The sequence below is a fragment of the Ranitomeya imitator genome, chromosome 2 (genome assembly GCF_032444005.1).
Source record: "Ranitomeya imitator isolate aRanImi1 chromosome 2, aRanImi1.pri, whole genome shotgun sequence".
Taxonomy (NCBI): Eukaryota; Metazoa; Chordata; class Amphibia; order Anura; family Dendrobatidae; genus Ranitomeya; species Ranitomeya imitator.
The window spans coordinates 172,571,507-172,593,134 of NC_091283.1; the positions used below are offsets into that span (position 1 = coordinate 172,571,507).

At 41.7% G+C, this 21,628-nt stretch overlaps 1 protein-coding gene across 22 annotated transcripts in view; it reads left to right on the forward strand.

Annotated features, from left to right (window-relative positions):
• Nucleotides 1–21,628, forward strand: part of RALGPS1 (Ral GEF with PH domain and SH3 binding motif 1) — a 953,479-nt gene that overhangs the window by 204,631 nt on the left and 727,220 nt on the right. For all 22 annotated transcript variants that reach the window (XM_069748007.1, XM_069747990.1, XM_069747991.1 and 19 more), the window contains one exon: nt 6,905–7,031. In XM_069748007.1, coding sequence (XP_069604108.1) covers nt 6,975–7,031 — 57 coding nt within the window. In that variant the 5' untranslated portion in view covers nt 6,905–6,974. The remainder of the gene's footprint in view (nt 1–6,904; nt 7,032–21,628) is intronic.

A 21,628-nucleotide genomic window follows, 5' to 3' on the forward strand; every position in this document is an offset into this window, starting at 1 on the left:
TCTTAAGATCCTTGATGGAGGAGCGGAGGTTCTTGGCCAAAATCTCCAGGTAGGCCGTGCTATCCATCTTCCCATGGATGCGGACCAGATGGCCAGGCCCCTTGGCTGACAAACAGCCCCACAGCATGATGCTGCCACCACCATGCTTGACTGTAGGGATGGTATTCTTGGGGTCGTATGCAGTGCCATCCAGTCTCCAAACGTCACGTGTGTGGTTGGCACCAAAGATCTCGATCTTGGTCTCATCAGACCAGAGAACCTTGAACCAGTCAGTCTGAGTCCTCCAAGTGATCATGAGCAAACTGTAGATGAGCCTTGACATGACGCTTTGAAAGTAAAGGTACCTTACGGGCTCGTCTGGAACGGAGACCATTGCGGTGGAGTACGTTACTTATGGTATTGACTGAAACCAATGTCCCCACTGCCATGAGATCTTCCCGGAGCTCCTTCCTTGTTGTCCTTGGGTTAGCCTTGACTCTTCGGACAAGCCTGGCCTCGGCACGGGAGGAAACTTTCAAAGGCTGTCCAGGCCGTGGAAGGCTAACAGTAGTTTCATAAGCCTTCCACTTCCGGATGATGCTCCCAACAGTGGGGACAGGTAGGCCCAACTCCTTGGAAAGGGTTTTGCACCCCTTGCCAGCCTTGTGACCCTCCACGATCTTGTCTCTGATGGCCTTGGAATGCTCCTTTGTCTTTCCCATGTTGACCATGTATGAGTGCTGTTCACAAGTTTGGGGAGGGTCTTAAATAGTCAGAAAAGGCTGGAAAAAGAGATATTTAATCCAAACATGTGAAGCTCATTGTTCTTTGTGCCTAAACTACTTCTTAATACTTTAGGGGAACCAAACAGAATTCTGGTGGGTTGAGGGGTTGAATAATAAATGACCCTCTGAAAAGACTTTTCACAATTTAAAAAAAAAATAAACAAAGAAATAACATTCTTTTTTGCTGCAGTGCATTTCACACTTCCAGGCTGATCTACAGTCCAAATGTCACAATGCCAAGTTAATTCCAAATGTGTAAACCTGCTAAATCTGCAGGGGGTTGAATACTACTTGTAAGCACTATATATTTGCTCAGGCACGTAATCCAGTGACAAGGTATGTGCCTTATATATAACAGCTCAGATTCCTGTCCATAGTCGCTTTCATATAACAATTTTGATACAAAGTTTTATACTAACTACATGGACAAGCGAGGTCCTGACGTCATCAATGACGTCATGACATATATGTACATTTCTAGAAATTATAGAATTAATACACAGTGCATTTTAAGACCTACTTCATCACTGAATAAGCGTGTCAGGTCAATAGTCACTATTTTCATCATCAGACACTGCTTCCTCACTCATATTGTCACAATGCACTTCTTGACATGGTCCGCATACCCGTGAACAGGTAAGTCCGTGTCTTTTGCAAGTGCACCGAAGTGTACTACAACCACGAGAACAATTGCAGTGAATTATTTTCAGAACGGTTTCTGGCGTGGGTGAAGTATCCATCATCACTGGAACTAGACTGTTCTGCAATTCCCATCCCCATTCAGTAGTGTCCATGGCCTCACTATTGTCCATCCAAAGCATCACTTGGAGGTAACTTCGAAGGGCATGATACGTCGTTGCAGAGGATGTCGATGGCAGTCGTTCAGGTGTAACAAAGATTTTGGCCGAACCAACTTTTTTTCAGAGAGTAGAATACCTCATTGCAGACAGATTGTCTCCAGGTTTGCCCCCGAACAATGCCACCATCGCTTTACACCCAGTGTCTGCAATCTCAGCTCTGTTTTTGTTAGGTGTGGAAAAGATTTTAGCACAGCTATTTAAGACCGAGTCTCCCTTCAAAACCTTGTGTAGACTTAGTTTTTTTCCGATTCCAAAAACCGCGGAAGTGGTATCGCAACCCGTGAATGCATGAAAGAACAGAAGACTGCTGCAGACATGGTTTCCCAGGAACTTCTTCATAACCTTAATGTCGTATACTGTTGCAGGACTCCCTTTATCCGAGTAGAAATAAAGCTTGTTGCCATCGCTGGTTGACTCGTGATGAAGTAACAACACCAAAAGATCTGTATCTTCGCCAATGAGACTAGTACTTTTGTTGGATGACATTGACGCTGCTGCCTTAACAATCTCCACATCTGCCTCCACCTCTGATTGTATTACGTGGCAACCTCTGTCATTCATGCGCTGTGAAACGAGATTGATAAGAGACTGTTTGTTCTCCACATTCGAAAGGAAGTCCTCCTTTTTCCCGACAAATTTCGTTCCTTCAGCAATGTTCACTTTGTTACTTGTTCGTTTTTTTGCGCCATTGCTGATTGGTAATGTTTTTAGTGTTTGGTCCTCCAATGTAACTATCAAATACTATTGTAGCCTTACCATAGTGCTTTAGTGGGAAAGATGCATAGTCTTCAGTGATTGAACAATATGTCTTTCCTTCTGACCACTTCTGTCGATCGAGAAGAGAACCTCCGTCAAGAACATAATGTTCCACACTTCTGGTACATCCTTGAGTACTGCGTCATCTGAACTCTGTTCTTTTATAGCAGCCATCAGTTGTGCTTTGTTTGGTTTGCGTAAGAGATGTTTTGCCTGAGAGATGGTATATATGGTGAAAGTTCATAGGCCATCACCTCATCAAGGGAAAGATCAGCAGTTTGAGACACCACCAGAAACCTTTGGAACAAAAGAGCGGGGTCTATTGTTTTGTCCTTAGCAACGTCAATAGCCTCACTGGATGCCAGAGTCTTAGCTTTCATTGACCGCTTGTACTTAATTGAAAACAGTGATTGACCCTCCATTGTTGCCACTATTTCTCTGCCAATGGTGAACAGGTTATGGACATTCACATCCTTATTTGCATTGACACCGGTGATAATGTTGCGAAGAGACACTTCATCAGAGAAAGGTGAAAAGGTCTTGAGTTTATCTGCAATTTTCTCCAGGTCTTCACGATCTCTTATCGTCCTTGACGTTCTTGCCTCCTTGTGTTTTTCACTGGTGACAAAGCTCTGGCGAGTGAAACCCTGCATTGCATCACTGTAGGAAGAGGACACTGGCACAGACAGAGTCTACAAGGCCCTCTGATGTTCGGGCATTCCACTTCCTCTGGTGAGCCCTCCTGCAGTTTTTAGGGAGCGCATCAGAGCTTGCTTGATGACTAGGTCGCAACCTAGGCCTGCCCAGTACTGATCAGTCCGCCTTACAACATGCAAGCCATTCATAAATCTATGAAAGACTGATGGCATATCATCTTCCAGAGTGGTCATAGACTGGAGGTAACGGTAGGCAGCCTTCACATAGTTCCCATGCCCAGCAGCTGCAAGAATGGGCAAACATTTGGCTACATCATGAAGGTGCATCAGCCAGGATCCTGTACGATCGGCATCGATAAGCTCCCTTGCAATTCCAACCATCTGTTGGTGATTCAGCCATAGTTTACTGGTGCGAGAGTGAGCGGATAATCCATTTCTTTTGTTGGACAAGAGGTGGACAATTTCACTAAGGCAGGTAGATGTGATAACCAAATTCAAGTCACTCTCCCCTGTCAGTGTCCGAGCATACAACTGCTCAAGTTCTTGCAAAATGTCTGCAAAACCGGGATGGTCGCAAAGTACTTTGTCTGCAACTTGCTGAGTAAGACACAGATCAAGGAGGAGATGGCCACGAACTGCATGCTGAACTGCCTTTTCAGTCATGATGTGTTGCACAACATTGTCACCATAAATTGTTCCCAAGATCTCTTTGATTCCACTCCCATCCATCAACGTTCCTATTGCACCCATAAGACTCATCAATGTGTGGAAGCTCCCGAGCATCAGGACAACATCTCGAACCGGGATGTCTTCAGGCGCCTCGTGTTTGATTTCTGAAGCTTTCCAGTAGAGTGGCTGATCGAATGTAACAACTGCAGCGGATCGGTGTTTATCAGCAAGGTTGCACAGATGCTGAAGAGTAGAGAAGATGCATGACTTTTCTCCGGAATACATGTCAATGATGGGCAGGAAGATTACCGAAGACGACCCCTGATGATCACAGTCTTTATGTAGCATGTGCATCATTCCATTCCAGCTCGGTGCAGGCTGTTTGAAGCGTAAAGACATCTCCCACAATACATCAACACGATGGTCAATGGCGTCGAGAAATGGCAAGGGCTTGAATTTTATGTTTCGGCAAGTGTGTTTTGCGAAACGGTATTCCCTTACATCAACTCTGCTTTGTTCAACTATCTCCAAGTCTGCAGTCTTCCGTCTGAGAACAGTGCGACTGACCTTCCTTCCTGGAGTCACAGTAGCTACCATCCCCATGCCGTGGAAAGTCCCCTTCCAATCTAACGTGATGATAATTATGATCGACGTTGTCCGCAGCGAACAGCAGTGCCGTATCCAGTTTATGGTACCACCAAGTACATCCTGGCCAACAGAAGCCGCAGCGTTTTCCTCGAATCGCTGAACTTCCGAATATGATGAGCAATATCCCATGGCTGAGAGACTGTCTACAAGAAATCGAGACCTGAAATGATGATGGAGCTGAACTGCTAACCCAAGCTGCAATGGAGCTACTACAGCCCTGGGACGTACAGCCTGAACAACTAATTGTCCAATGCTTTTGACCTTCCTGTGAATGTCCTTTCCAATGAAGAGGGTTTCAAGCAAGCAAAGCAAACTCAGGGGGAGATAATCTAAAGCAGACTGACATTCAGACGAAGAAGTCTTCGGATATTCATTGTTTGAAGATGGGTTCTTAGACTTGATATCGCTCTTGATTAGTTTGGCCGCAGTCTCTATGATTGCTCTTTTCTGGGCTTCTTCATTCGTTTCCTGACTACGGAAATGGTCCCTCAGGATTATTCTGGTCTTTTCATGGAACATTACAATGTTAGGCAACCCTTCACACTCTGCTATGAATAGCGAATCGCCATACCTCTCCTCCAGCCTATACCTCAGCCATTTATTACTATAGGCAGCACTGTCTCCTTCTACAAGATACTCCGTCATTTTCTTTGCAAGATCTGTGACAGTCAGTTGCTCTTCATCGTTGTCCTCGAGAAATGCACACATTCTCAAGAATGCTTGCTCTTGGTCCATGTTCATCGGCTTCCCTACCTTCCGCGGTTTCTTTGTAGTAGATCCACCACCATGACGCATAGGAATTCCGTAATTTGTCCGAAAGTTAATGTCACATGAACGATGATACAGACGGTCTGCAGCATGTAAGTCCTTCCCAAAGTATGCGATTCTCCCTTTAATGGTGATTGCAAACAGCGTAATGACGACTGGGCAATATGACATGATGGACCTTACAAATCCATCCGTTTTAACAAAGCTACGGTCATCGAAATCACTACTAGATCTTGTCTTCACCACTTCATGTCCACAGAACAAACATTGCGTCTTGCTATCCTAGGATCCAGTAGACACCCGTGTACCTCTCTTGGCAGGTGAACGATGAATGGAAGTAGCTTTCTTATGCAAGTCTATTTGCTTCTTGTTTATGTAGTTCATACGATATCTCTTGTGCACCACTGCTCCAGCAGCTGCCACAGTGCTAACGCCCCTCTCAATACTGGCTTTACTGATCCCTTCAGCTCCTTTCGCACCAATCACCACTCTTTCTCCGTCATCTTCTACTTCATGGCTGCATAAGGGGCAAATTTCTTGACTTTCCATCATTCTCAGCTCTGTAAAGAAGATAAATAAATCGTTAAATAATAAATATAATAGTAGTAATTGTAAAAGAAATATTATAGACACTGAAAGGCGAGTCATATTTAACATTTTACAGCTTTGGCGGCCATATTTTTTGACGTCACATTTGGACCCTTTGTGGTAACCCTATCTTGGTAAACTTTTAGTATGTTTTTCCCTACATTTAATACTACCAAAAAAAACAATAAAACGCTTTCTTGGAATTTGTTCAGGGTAAAGTGTTTTTTTCTCTCGTATTTTGACTGGACTATAAGAAGCTTGTGTGATGCTCGGGACAGTAAACATTTCCTACATCATATACCGTAAATCTTTTTAAACAGCAAGTAGTACTATTGGGAGATTTTAACTCGGAAGCAGCACAATTTTGAATTCAGCTCTGGACTATTTTACAGGCTATAACTCGGGATTAGTACTAGACTTATAATGCTTTATTTATGCTGTTGATTTGGACACTTTTTGGCAAGTCTGTTTTACTTAAATGCATGTATTTCTGGCTTAAAATAATTTTTGTAATTTGATTATAAGTTTTGCATCCTTTGCCCTTTATTAGCTCATTGTTGCTCTGCCTCTTGCTGGCTGCAAACTGAGTTAACTGAAAACCTGTCAATGAGCTCCTTCTGATGAGGGAATTTATAACTCTTATCTTTATCTGAGCTCCTCAACTCCTTTCAGGAGTACTGAAGAACAGAGAAAAGAGTAATAAACTCTCTTGTCAAAACAAGCTCACTGATGTTTTTTCAGTGAACTCATTCTGCAGCAAGCAATAGACAGTGCAACAACCCCCCAAATTGCAGTTCTATTGGATGCATATTGGTTCTGCTAGGAAACTGCTGCTTAGAAGTCATCTGTACTTTTGAAAACTTTTTAATTATTTATTTAAAGCAGATAAAATAAAAGATCACATTTTTAAACAGTCTTGGTTAATAAAAAAAACATTCTCTGGTAGATAAACTCTCCCATAGAGGATACAGGTGCACTCCGCCGAGTATTCCTGTGTATGGCGGAATCGAGGGAGAGAGCTATCTAATATGTATAGGGGTCCTTTACAGATTGATGTCCATATGGGAGGGAAAATCATTGGCCAGGGCCTTCAGTTGTGGGTCTAAATTCAGAGCTGGCGTACAGGAGAGTTATCGATTTGTCATAGAGACCAGAGTTTTCATTTACTAATGATTTGTATTTTTTTTCTGTGCAGGTCAGCCCGGATTCTCACAGTCCATCAACAGCTGAGGCTGAGCTGATCTCCCAGCGCCTCGTAGGGGAGTATGTATAAGAGAAATGGCCTTATGGCCAGTGTGACAGTCACCTCCCCAACTCCTGAGGTACGGGCTCATATTTATCTAGACATGTTGTTTCTCCACGTGAAAACATTCATACAAGCTTGCTTTGGCATTTGAATGAGCAAAATACTGCCAGCCAAAGCCCAAAACTAAAATGATTTATGAGCTGTATTTATGTTTTTAAGTGCCGTGGGTAGTATTACTTTATTATTAATGTGCTATATTTATGACTGTTTACACACATCTCATTTAAGCATTTATTTCCCATGAAACATGGAATATTTTCCCTGGTCACCTCTCAATGTTTCACAGCTTTTTGTTATTAAGGGAAATATAAAGTCAGTGGTCGATCTCACTTACTCCATCCAATATTCTTTTACATGTGCTAGTAACATGCTTTTTTTTTTCTCATGATGTCTAAACTGGTTTATCTAATTACTTCTTGATGTTGAAAAAGCATTTGGAGGTTTTAGAACTACAATTCATTTCAGTGTAGACTGGCCATGCATTTGGCAGTCGCCTCCTCTGAAAGGATACTTAACCCCTTCATGACCATAAGTATTTTCTTTTTTTTTTTTTTTTTCCGGTCACTATGGCCATGTGAAAGCTTGTTTTTTACGGGATGAGTTGTACTTTTGAACAACACCATTGGTTTTAACATATCGTGTACTGGAAAATTGGAAAAAAATTCCAAGAGCGGTGAAATTGCAAAAAAAGTGCAGTCCAACAGTTGTTTTTTGTTTTGTTTTTTTTTTTTTTTTACTATGTTCACTAAATGCTAAAACTGACCTGCCGTTATGATTTTCCAGGTCATTACAAGTTCACAGATACCAAAGATGTCTAGGTTCTTTTTTTATCTATATGGTGAAAAAAAATCTAAATTTTGTAAAAAAATAAATAAAAATTTTGCGCCTTTTTCCGATACTTGTAGCGTCTCCAATTTTCGTGATCTCTGGTTGGGTGAGGGCTTATTTTTTGCGCGCCGACGTTTTTAATTATACCATTTTGGTGCAGACACAATCTTTTGTTTGCCCATTATTGCATTTTAATGCAATGTCGCGGTGACAAAAAACCCCCTATTTCTAGCATTTTGACTTTTTTTCTCACTACGCAGTTTAGCGATCAAGTTAATCCTTTTTTTTATTGATAGATCAGGCGATTCTCAACGCGGCGATACCAAGCTTGTATGTTTTGTTTTTATTTTTTTGTATAGTTTTATGTTGAATGGGGCAAAAGGGTGTGATTTAAACTTTATTTTTTGATATATCTTTAAAAACATTTTTTTTTTTTGGCATGCTTCAATATTCTCCAAGGGAGACTAAACTAGAAGCTGCCAAAACCCGATCGGCTTTGCTACATACAGGCGACAATCAGATCACCTGTATGTAGTAGAATTACTCACTTGCTATGTGCGCCGACCACCCGGCTGTTCTCATCGCAATCCGGCAGTGACAACCATAGAGGAACACCTGACGGGGGGGTCACCGATGGGCTGATTTCCGGATGTCGGTAAGGGTTTAAGCTTATAAATAATTATAAGTTGTAGTTCCTGTATAGAACTGTTCATTCTTGGGGGTATAAGTTGTGAGACCTCCACCAATCACTCAAAACCAAGGGGTAGAAGTAATAAGTATAGTCGTGGCTAAAAGTTTTGAGATTGACACAAATTTGTGTTTTCTCTGTTTACTCCGTCATAGATGTTAGATCTTTTAATCGAGTGTTCTTATGGTTACTGAAGTACAATTAAAAGCGTTTCATAAGTTTTTACATTTTTATTAAAAAAATATTTAGAATTGAGAGTCCTCAGTGGTTGATACCTTTTAAGGGCTAACTGAAAAGATGGTAACAAATTGCAAGCTTTCGGGACTACACAGGTTTCTTCATCAGGCAAAGACTAAAAGAAATTCTGAAGAATCACATATTTATGCACAACATAGCACAGAAAAAAAAACAACATGGATAAGACAGGTGACATGAAGCAGAATTACCATGAGTGATAAACAGTTATGTCCATAAATATTGGACCATTTCTTAGATAAGGAATGTTTTATTGTCCTCTGGTCTGGTCCTAATTATTTGTACTAAATGTCCAACTGGGTTCTGTATGTGGGGGAGACAGGGCAAAAGCTTAGAACAAGAATGAATTCTCACCTCCACACAATAAGAGAAAAAAGAATGGATCATAGCATTATGGACATGAAATTACTTGTGTTAAAAGGTAGCTTCAAATCTAAGAGAGAAGAGTATGAGAATATAAACTGATGACGACCTTTGACATTCTTAGTGCAGGAATGAATGTGTCGCATGGATTTATGTCTTTTTACATCAACTAAGGAACTTGCCCCTCAGACTATGAGGGGTCATCACAACAGAACCAGACCCCAATCAGAGGACAATAAAACATTCCTTATCTAAGAACTGGTCCAATATTTATGGACATAACTGTTTATCACTCATGGTAATTCTGCTTCATGTCACCTGTCTTATCCATGTTGTTGTTTTTTTTTCTGTGCTATGTTGTGCATAAATATGTGATTCTACAGAATTTCTTTTAGTCTTTGCCTGATGAAGAGACCTGTGTAGTCTCGAAAGCTTGCAATTTGTTACCATCTTTTCAGTTAGCCTTAAAAAGTATCAACCACTGAGGACTCTCAATTCTAAATATTTTTCTATCTACTGGCTAACACGGTACCAAGATATGTATCTTTCCTACCTTTTTATTTACAAATATATGAAGTTTATGCAAAGACTCAATATCCAGACTTCTGCTCTTTGGCCTGGCAGGTGGATATGAGCTTCTGGGCCAAATCCTGACAATGACCGCCTATTCTTACCTTATTGATGCTTGGCGTTTATCACAATTTCTGTGATTTTGTTTGTCCTCTCCCTTTTTTGAGTATTGACAACAAGGGACTTTCCTGGCCATAGACCCAACAATTCAGTGTATTGTTCACTGAGACACTTGGCGATCACTTTGATTTTATGACATGGTAGAAAAAGCATTGGTCATTACCAAATTGCTCCTAGATATATGAGAGAAGTTGCTCTTGGAGGATGTTTAGATCCCATTCTTTATTCATGGCAGTCCTCCTAGGCAAAATTGTGATTGACACCCTGCATGGATGAGAAGCAAACCCACACATGATAGGTCTCAGGATACTTTACTGTTTTCATGATACAGGACCTAGCACTTACCTTTTCATCTTTAAGCGATCATTCTTACAGATGCCCTAAACAGTCTGAAGGGGGCTTCATCAGAAAATATAACTTTACCCCAGACCTCTGCTGTCCAATCCCTTTTCTTCCCTTAATTTTGTCTCATGAAATTCCATTCAGACTGTTTGAGACATCTGGAAGAATACTCCAATGATGAAAAGTTTATGCTGCTATAAGTTGTGTGCCATGCCAACAGTACAGCATCCGCAGACCAGAGTCTTTGCATAAACAACTGATTCAACGATCTAGAAACAATGAAGCAGCAAACATTGTGAAACTACAAATTTTTGTGAGTCTCAAAAACGTTTTGCCACGACTGTACATGCAGAGCAGTGTATGGGCCCATAGACGTTTTATTGTACTCCACTCTTAGCGCTTCTGCCTCTTCTTTTAAAGAGCTTGGAATGGGCCCTCAGGTGATAGGGCTCAGGTGCAACTGTATATCTTCACCCCACAGCTAAGCCGTTTGATCAGACATCTCCCAGGCATATGTTGACTACATTTGGCAATTTTGTCTTTTGCTTTTGTACCATGGCAAGTAAAGGGGGTATCTGCTGCATGCCTCTCTAATCAGTCTAATCAGAGGGTTAGCAAAGATTTAAAGGGAACCTGTCACCCCCAAAATTGAAGATGAGCTAAGCCCACCCGCATCAGGGGCTTATCTACAGCATTCTGTAATGCTGTAGATAAGCCCCCGATGTATCCTGAAAGATGAGAAAAAGAGGTTAGATTATACTCACCCATGGGCGGTCCCGCTGCGGTGGGCATCGCGGTCCGGTCTGGGGCCTCCCATCTTCTTACGATGATGTCCTCTTCTGGTCTTCACGCTGCGGCTCCGGCGCAGGCGTACTTAATGTGCCCTGTTGAGTGCAGAGCAAAGTACTGCAGTGCTCAGGGGCTGGGCCTCTCTGACCTTTCCCGGGGCCTGTGCACTACAGTACTTTGCTCTGCACTCAACAGGGCACATTAAGTACGCCTGCGCCGGAGACGCAGCGTGAAGACAAGAAGAGGGCGTCATCGTAAGAAGATGGGAAGCCCCGGACCAGACCGCGATGTCCACTGCAGCCGGACCACCCCTGGATGAGTATAATATAATCTCTTTTTCTCATCTTTCAGGATACATCGGGGGCTTATCTGCAGCATTACAGAATGCTGTAGATAAACCCCTGATGCTGGTGGGCTTAGCTCATTTTCGATTTTGGGGGTGACAGGTTCCCTTTAATTTAGCATTTCTATATTATTCTTCAGTATAGTCAACAGTATTTTTTTGTACCCAGACCAAATCATTTTGGTTAAAGTGACCTTCTACTGTAAAAAAAAAAAAAAAAAAAATGCCAGCTAACAGGAAAAACATTTTCATTAACGAAAACTTAAAAAGTTAGTAGAAATCCCAGGGGGGCTCAATGCAAAGCATTTACTCACTGCACTGCCAGACTTGCCCAATAAATAGTGTGTTGACCTCACCATTTTTTAATCTACTGACAACCTTTTATAATAATCGGTATATTAGATGCATCTGTATTACTGGTGTACTAAAGAGTGAATGCTGAAAAATAGCAATGAAGAGACTAATTATGTGACCAGGAGCAGTAGTTGCCCCTGATATTTTTGGCAATACCAGAACTGATGAGCTAGACCTCAGGAATGGCCTTTTCTCCTTTGTATGAGGTAATCTTTCTATAATGAAACTGGGCAGTCTTAATGTCAATGCAAACTGTCTCTGCACAATTTGACAAGTCCCAGAGAGGCCGTGGTGTTTATTAACCCCTTAGTGACGGAGCCAAATTTTTTAAATCTGACCAGTGTCACTTTGGGGTAATAACTCTGGGGCGCTTCAACAAATCCCAGTGATTTTGAGATTGGTTTTTCGGGACACATTATACTTTATGACAATGGTAAATTTAGGTCAATATGTTTTGTGTTTATTTATAAAAAATATCAAAAATTTCAGAGAAATGTAAAAAAATTAGCAATTTTCAAAGTTTGAATGATTATCTCTTTAAAGGGAACCTGTCACCCCGTTTATTCAGTAGGAGATAAAAATACCGTTAAATAGGGCCTGAGCTGTGCTTTACAATAGGGTATTTTTTTGTCCCCTGATTCCCTACCTATGCTGCCGAAATACCTTACAAAAGTGTCCTTTTTTGCCTGTCAATCAGGCTGGTCAGGTCAGATGGACGTGGTCACAGCGCTGTTTTTCCCCCACATCTTGCTTAAGTTCCCGTTGGTGGCGTAGTGCTTCTTGCATGCGCAAGTGCCGAATGCACTGCGCAGCTGTCGAAAAAGAGCGCGCTCGCCGCTATTCAGCGGTTTCTCGGTGGGCGTGGCCATCTTCCTGAGGCCGCGCGTGCGCAGATGGAGTCTCCTGCTTCCCGGGGCTTCAGGAAAATGGCCGCGGGATGCCGCGCGTGCGCAGATGGACATCGCGGCGGCCATTTTCCTGAAGCCGAGATTCGAACTCGGCTTCAGTAATCTGTGCCACGCGAGTCATACAAATTCACAATGCTTGACATGTCTGGAAACACATAATTTCTCACATTTGATTCAAACATCATCTGAAAACTCAAGAATGAGAAGGAAATTTGTTTCTCGGATAAATTGTTTTAGGAGAGAACGCCTTTAAGTTTTTAAGTTAATTTTGCATTTTTTTTTCCAATTTTCAATTCTGTGCAAGTAGTTTTGGGAAAAAACTGAGTAGAACACTGGTTTTTACTCTCATAATAATAATAATAATTAATAATATATGCCACATCCGTAGGATATTGATTACATATTTAGTTATATCCTATCGTTATTAGTCATGCCATGTTGGGTGCTAATTGCTGTTAGATTTGAAAGGTGTCATGTTGAAACCTTTCAAATGCTGCTGTCACGCTATATAGCAAAGTGTAAAAAAAACAGCAAAAACATTTGTTATTGCTGCCCACACTATTAAAATATCTAAATATTTGTCCCATATGGTAAATGCTGAAGGGAAAAAGAAATCGAGATGACAAAATCTCTGTACTTTGGTCATGCCCCATCACCCAAAAAAATATCGGAAATAGAAATCAGTAGGTCATATGGACCTCAAAATGGTGATACTAAAAACTAGAGCCAAAAAAACAAGCCCTGATACAACTCTGTTAACCGAAAATAAAACGTTACGGCTCTCAGAATTTGGCAAACAAAGTGCAGTTTTTAAAAGTTTATCTTTAGATAGTAAGGGAAAAAAAGCAAAAAATATATCGCCATATCTGTACTGACTCATTGAAAAAGTTACTAGTTAATTTTTAGTGTAAACTGAACATCGTAAAATCAACCCCCTCCAAAATAAACAATGGCGGAACTGTTGGTTTGTTTTTTTCAATTCCACCCTATTTGGATTTTTTCTATCAGTTTTCAGTAAATTATATGGTGTGAGGCAGTGACCCCTGTTACAGCTAGGGGGCACTGTTTGTGCTCTCCAGAATGCACACGGAGGCGTAGTGAGGCCATGAGGGCATATTGTTGTCACAGGTGTAGCTATGATTAGAATGGTGAAGCAGTGACTGATTAACAGCCCTGTAGTATAGCGGGAGGTGTGTCAGTGTTGGTCTGGGAAGTGGATAGATCAGTTGTCTGCAGAGCACTCCCTGTGTCAGGCAACACAGGGGCAAGAGGAACAAAAGAAACAGGAACCAAAGAGACTGACACCCTGTGTCTCGGGCAGTCTTTTGTTTACCTGGCTGCGGTCCGGAGGATACGGCGTGCTGTGCACTTTGTGAGTAAAGAGACTTGGTCCTGGTGTGCGGTCGCCCAGGGAAACTGGACAAAGGAAAGCCTGTTTAGGGACTGGAAGCTAAAGCCGTGTATTATGTATTCTAATGGACTGTGTGAAGTAACAAATTAAAGGAACGTTTTGTTTTGAGCTTGCTTGGGTCACTGCCATTTCACTGCGTACGGTGCTACCGCTACATTACAATGGTAAAGTGAATGGTATCATTCAGAACCACAACTTGTCACATTTTTTATTATTCTGATCCTTTACTGCTTCATACATCTTAGGGAATGTTCACATGTTGCCTTTTTGGCCGCAAAAAAAGTAGCATTTTACTATCAAGTGAATTAGATTTCTGAAATGTCATGCACATATAGCTTATTTTTCCTTGCAGATTTGCATTGGTTTTAATTCAACAGCCAGGTCAATTCTTTCAGGGATTTTGCAGCATTTTCACCGGTTCTCATAAATGGGAGAAAATGCAGACCAAAAGGGGGCAAAAATGCGCATTTTTATGCAGCTTTTTTCCTGACAGAATTATTTGTTTTGGAATAGAATTCGTTTTGGTATTTTTCCTCTTTGATGTTAAACTATTGTAATATCTCTCATAGCTGTTGCTGGCTTTTCATAATTTTGATGCACTTTTTTCACTGTTCTTATTGATGTGGTTGGAAACGTACAAAGTTCTTTAGCTGGAAACTTCTGATAATTTTGACATCGTAATGAGGGATTTTGCATGAAGGTTACAGCTCTGAGCCAAAGTTTGTGGGCAGGTCAGGAGAGCCGGCAAAATGATCATTTTTCTATGGATTCTCTATTTGCTACCTCCTTGTCTTTGGCAAGACGAAAGCAACAAAACCAAAAACTGATGAATATTAAAGACTTGAGCATTGAAAAGGGTCTACGAGTCAAGCCAAAGACAACAACCCAGGTCTTCAATTATTACCAAAAGCCATTTATCACAGCTAGTTCCAAGGCTTGTAGGAGCAGAGGTCTTTTATTTACGGGTAAGTAAAATCGATTGATGTCTGCTGGAAGAAATACATTTTTTAACCCCTTCATGACCTTGGGATTTTTCGTTTTTCCGTGTTCGTTTTTCACTCCCCTCCTTCCCAGAGCCATAACTTTTTTATTTTTCCGTCAATTTGGCCATGTGAGGGCTTATTTTTTGCGGGACGAGTTGTACTTTTGAACGACATCATTGGTTTTAGCATGTCGTGTACTAGAAAACGGGAAAAAAATTCCAAATGCGGTGAAATTGCAAAAAAAGTGCAATCCCACACTTGTTTTTTGTTTGGCTTTTTTGCTAGGTTCACTAAATGCTAAAACTGACCTGCCATCATGATTCTCCAGGCCAGTACGAGTTCATAGACACCTAACATGACTAGGTTATTTTTTATCTAAGTGGTGAAAAAAAATTCCAAACTATGCTAAAAAAAAAAAAAAAAAAAAAAAAAATTGCGCCATTTTCTGATACTCGTAGCGTCTCCATTTTTTGTGATCTGGGGTCGGTTGAGGGCTTATTTTTTGCGTGCCGAGCTGGCGTTTTTAATGATAGCATTTTGGTGCAGATACGTTCTTTTGATCGCCCATTATTGCATTTTAATGCAATGTCGCGGCGACCTAAAAAACGTAATTCTGGCGTTTCGATCAGGTTAATGCTTTTTTTTAATTGATCGGGCGATTCTGAGCGCGGCGATACCAAATATGTGTAGATTTGATTTTTTTTTAATTGATTTATTTTGATTGGGGCGAAAGGGGGGTGATTTAAACTTTTATATTTTTTTTATTTTTTTCACATTTTTTTTTAACTTTTTTTTTTTTTTTACTTTTGCCATGCTTCAATAGCCTCCATAGGAGGCTAGAAGCAGGCACAACTCGATTGCCTCTGCTACATAGCAGCGATCTGCTGATCGCTGCTATGTAGCAGAAATGGAGGTGTGCTGTGAGCGCCGACCACAGGGTGGCGCTCACAGCCACCGGTGATCAGTAACCATAGAGGTCTCTAGGACCTCTATGGTTACCATCCTGACACATAGTCGACCCCCGATCATGTGACGGGGGTCGGCGATGACGTCATTTCCGTCCGCCCGTCCGGAAGCGGTAGTTAAATGCCGCTGTCTGCGTTTGACAGCGGCATTTAACTAGTTAATAGGTGCGGGCAGATCGCGATTCTGCCCGCGCCTATTACGGGCACATGTCAGCTGTTCAAAACAGCTGACATGTCCCGGCTTTGATGCGGGCTCACCGCGGAGCCCTGCATCAAAGCAGGGGATCTGACCTCGGACGTACTATCCCGTCCGAGGTCAGATAAAGGTTAAGTTAACCAAAGGCTTGATGGGTGGAAATATTATTTTAGAGCGTTGGTAAATCCCTCAAACTTTCACAAATATCTACTATACAGAAGGAGAAACTCCTGATATTATGAAATCATTAAAACTCAACAACTGAGCCTGCACAACACCCGACAGATGGCGTAAGCCCACACAATACCCGGCAGATGCCGTAGTTGTTATACAGTAAGAAGAGGAACTGGAGTAGCTCCTATCGCTGTTGTTTAACCACATAAAGGGAATCTGTCACCCCATTTTAGGCCTATAAGGTAATGCCACCGCCATCAGGGGCTTATCTACAGCATTCTATAATGCTGTAGATAGACCCCCGATGTAACCTGAAAGATAAGAAAAACAAGTTAGATTCTCATCCACGGGCGGTCCCGGTCCGGTCTGATGGGCTTCGCGGTCCGGGTCCCCCCATCTTCATACGATGACGTCCTCTTCTTTGTTTTCTGTCGCGGCTCATGCACAGGCATATTTTATCTGCCCTGTTGAGGGCAGAGCAAAGTACTGCAGTGCGCAGGTGCCTGGAAAGGTCAGAGAGGCCCGGCACCTGCGCACTGCAGTACTTTGCTCTGCCTTCAACAGGGCAGATAAAATACGCCTGCGTAGGAGCCGCAACAAGAAACAAAGAAGAGGACGTCATCGTATGAAGATGGGAGGCGCCGGACCGGACTGAATCAGGACCGCCCCTGGCTGCATATAATCTAACTTGTTTTTCTTATCTTTCAGGTTACATCGTGGGCTTATCTACAGCAATGGAGTGACAGATTCCCTTTAAATGTAAATCTTTGATAACGACATTTAAATGGTCTGATTGCTAGTGTGCTCAGGGAACTCTGGGTGCCAATGGGTTATGATGGCAGCCAGGGTACCTACTGAGGGCCCGTCTTTGTCATCTTTTCCTCCTATGAGGTTCAGCCTATGAACATAATTTTTGCTATATATTGAAATACCTCAGTATAAAGAGCAAACAAGCTCTAAACCACTGGAATATTTTTAAAAAACACCCAGAGCTAAAACATCTTTGTTGAGTAAAGCAGACTTTGACCAGTTTATCGTTATGCCTGAGAATAGCCCCAATTTCTCAACTGTGTCCATTATAATTGGACGGGAAATATTAGAGTTATCACAGAATAATAACAGGTCATCACAAGTAACGCAATCCTTTCCTCCTTATTTACATATTTAAACCCCCACTATCTCTGGGTGCAGTCTAATAATACAGGTTAATGGCTCTATTGCAAGAGCGAAGAGCATTGGTGACAAAGTGCAGCCCTGCCTGGTACTCCTATATAACTCAGGAAGATCAGATATAGCCCGATTGGCCCTTACTCTAGCCATTGGGGCATTTTACAATAACATCCACTGAAGGGGCCAAGGATCCAGTCCAAATATGCATTAAGCCAAGAATCAAAGTTCTTTCAAACTTCTTCTGACAGAAAACTCCCAAATCTAAATCTCTTCCAGCACATAGTTCTTGCTGAGTCTGACGCTCATGAGTTTCCATCCATGTAAGGGCATCCTTGGGAGATTGAAAAAATGTAGTAGTGCCCAGAGCCACCACTCTTAATTTAGCAGGAAAAACAATGGAATACAGGTCCTTCTCAAAAAATTAGCATATAGTGTTAAATTTCATTATTTACCATAATGTAATGATTACAATTAAACTTTCATATATTATAGATTCATTATCCACCAACTGAAATTTGTCACGTCTTTTATTGTTTTAATACTGATGATTTTGGCATACAACTCCTGATAACCCAAAAAACCTGTCTCAATAAATTAGCATATCAAGAAAAGGTTCTCTAAACGACCTATTACCCTAATCTTCTGAATCAACTAATTAACTCTAAACACATGCAAGATACCTGAGGCTTTTATAAACTCCCTGCCTGGTTCATTACTCAAAACCCCCATCATGGGTAAGACTAGCGACCTGACAGATGTCAAGAAGGCCATCATTGACACCCTCAAGCAAGAGGGTAAGACCCAGAAAGAAATTTCTCAACAAATAGGCTGTTCCCAGAGTGCTGTATCAAGGCACCTCAATGGTAAGTCTGTTGGAAGGAAACAATGTGGCAGAAAACGCTGTACAATGAGAAGAGGAGACCGGACCCTGAGGAAGATTGTGGAGAAGGACCGATTCCAGACCTTGGGGAACCTGAGGAAGCAGTGGACTGAGTCTGGTGTGGAAACATCCAGAGCCACCGTGCACAGGCGTGTGCAGGAAATGGGCTACAGGTGCCGAAATGGGCTACAGAGAAGCAGCACTGGACTGTTGCTAAGTGGTCCCAAGTACTTTTTTCTGATGAAAGCAAACTTTGCATGTCATTCGGAAATCAAGGTGCCAGAGTCTGGAGGAAGACTGGGGAGAAGGAAATGCCAAAATGCCTGAAGTCCAGTGTCAAGTACCCACAGTCAGTGATGGTGTGGGGTGCCATGTCAGCTGCTGGTGTTGGTCCACTGTGTTTCATCAAGGGCAGGGTCAATGCAGCTAGCTATCAGGAGATTTTGGAGCACTTCATGCTTCCATCGGCTGAAATGCTTTATGGAGATGAAGATTTCATTTCTCAGCACGACCTGGCACCTGCTCACAGTGCCAAAACCACTGGTAAATGGTTTACTGACCATGGTATTACTGTGCTCAATTGGCCTGCCAACTCTCCTGACCTGAACCCCATAGAGAATCTGTGGGATATTGTGAAGAGAAAGTTGAGAGACGCAAGACCCAACACTCTGGATGAGCTTAAGGCCGCTATTGAAGCATCCTGGGCCTCCATAACATCTCAGCAGTGTCACAGGCTGATTGCCTCCATGCCACGCCGCATTGAAGCAGTCATTTCTGCCAAAGGATTCCCGACCAAGTATTGAGTGCATAACTGAACATTATTATTTGATGGTTTTTTTGTTTGTTATTAAAAAACACTTTTATTTGATTGGATGGGTGAAATATGCTAATTTATTGAGACAGGTTTTTTGGGTTATCAGGAGTTGTATGCCAAAATCATCAGTATTAAAAGAATAAAAGACCTGACAAATTTCAGTTGGTGGATAATGAATCTATAATATATGAAAGTTTAATTGTAATCATTGCATTATGGTAAATAATGAAATTTAACACTATATGCTAATTTTTTGAGAAGGACCTGTATTGTAATCCCAGCACTCTGTGACATTGGTGAATCATGGACCCACTATGCCAGGGTCTTGGCCAAGTGGCCACCTGCTTTCCACCCTGAAGGTGGAGTTGGGCTTGAGCTGCAAGTAGCCACCGGGTACCACTGTAGGGCATTCCACAATATGGCAGCAGCTGACCCAAATGTCAGGATAGCTGACACTGATTCTTGAGTCATGGCACCAAAGGTCCTGCAATGCCTGCACATGATGAAAAAGACATAGCAAATCAGAAAAACTACTTATTTCTAATTGGAGGTATTTGCTAATATTATTACACCTACTACATACATATTGGGATAGGATCTTGGAATGGGAATAAACCTTTAATGCTTCCCAGCTATTGGCTGGGGGCATTTCCAGGAATGTGTGCTGCACCTTTAAGAAGTGGGGAGCACATGCCCTCTGAGCGCTGCTGGGAGACCTGCACAGGCCCTGGGAGCTGGAACCTGCGACAGGAAAATAGACTACACCAAGCGGCGGTGATTATGTCGACGTTCCTGCCGGGAGGAAGGGGAGGGACCATGCAGGGACACTGGCGCCGGTGTTGCACTCTCTTAATGTCTATGAACATAGTTGTTTTGCGCTGGACATTCACCAAGAAATCTGGAAAAAAGACACTTTTTTCCCCCTTCAAGTCTAATGTCTTGCTTCTCCCTTTATTTCCTTAGTATAATGTCTTGGTCCTTATAATGGAGGATTTTTACACCTGAAGGTGGTTTGCACGTTAATGACCAGGCCAATTTTTACAATTCTTCTGGAACGCTTCAACGGATCTCGGTGATTCTGAGATTGTTTGTTCGTCACATAATGTACTTCATGATAGTGGTAAAACAATTTTGATATGACTTGCATTTATTTGTGAAAAAATGAAAATTTGGTGAAAATTTCACAATTTTCCAACTTTGAATTGTCATGTCCTTAAATCACAAAGATATGTCACACAAAATACTTAATAAGTAACATTTCCCACATGTCTACTTTACATCAGCACAATTTTGGAACCAACATTTTTTTTCAAGGGTAACAGGAAAAAATGGATCCCAAAATTTGTTGTGCAATTTCTCCTGAGCATGCAAATTCTCAATATGAGGAAGAAAACTACTGTTTGGGCGCACAGCAGTGCTCGGAAAGAAACAAGCACTATTTGACTTTTTGAAAGTAAAATTTCCTGGAATAATTAGCGGACGTGCTTAAACAGTGGAAACCCTCCACAAGTGACGCCATTTTGGAAACTAGACCCCTCAATGAATGTATATAGATGCATGGTGAGCACCTTGAACCCCCAGATGCTTCAGAGAAGCTTAACGTTGAGCCGTGAACATAATAAAATCACATTGTCCTCAAACAAATGTTAATTTAGCCCCAAATTTAGCATTTTTATATGAGTAACAGGAGAAATTGCACCAAACAATTTGTTGTGCAATTTTTCCTGAGTATGCCGATACCCCATATGAGGGGGCATACTCCTTTTAAGGCACAGTGCAAAGCTCAGAAGGGAAGAGGCACCATATTGGAACTTAGGTTTTGCTGGAATGGTTTGAGGGTGCCATGTCATATTGGCAGAGACCCTGAGGTGCCAGAACAACAGAAACCCCCTATATGTGAACTCATGTTACAAAGTACACTCCCTAGTGAGTTCATCTAGGGGTGCAGTGATCATATTGACACCACATCTGCTTCAAAAAATTTTATACCACTGAGCGTTGAAGAAAGAATAAATTACTTTTTTACCACTAAAATGTTGTTTTAGCCCCAAGTTTGTAATTTTTCTAAGGGCTAATCTTGATTTTTTTTTTTTTTTTTACAACAATGTGAGGTCCATTTCTTCCTGAGTGTGCCAATACCCTACATGTAATCAGGAAATATTTTTCAGGCACAGTGCAAAGCACAGAAGGCAAGGAGCGCCAGATTTTACTGTTATGGTTTGCTGGTGCCATGACCCACTGGGAAAGCCAATGAGTTGCAAGAACAGCAGAACCCGCTTATGTCACCCCATTTTACAAATTACACCTCTCAATTAATTCATCTAGGGATGCAGTGATCATATTGACTTCACGGGTATGTCACAGAATTTTATACCATTGGGGTAGTAAAGAAAAAATAACTACATTTTTAGCAACAAAATTTAGTTTTAGCCCCAGATTTTACATTTTCACACAAGAAGT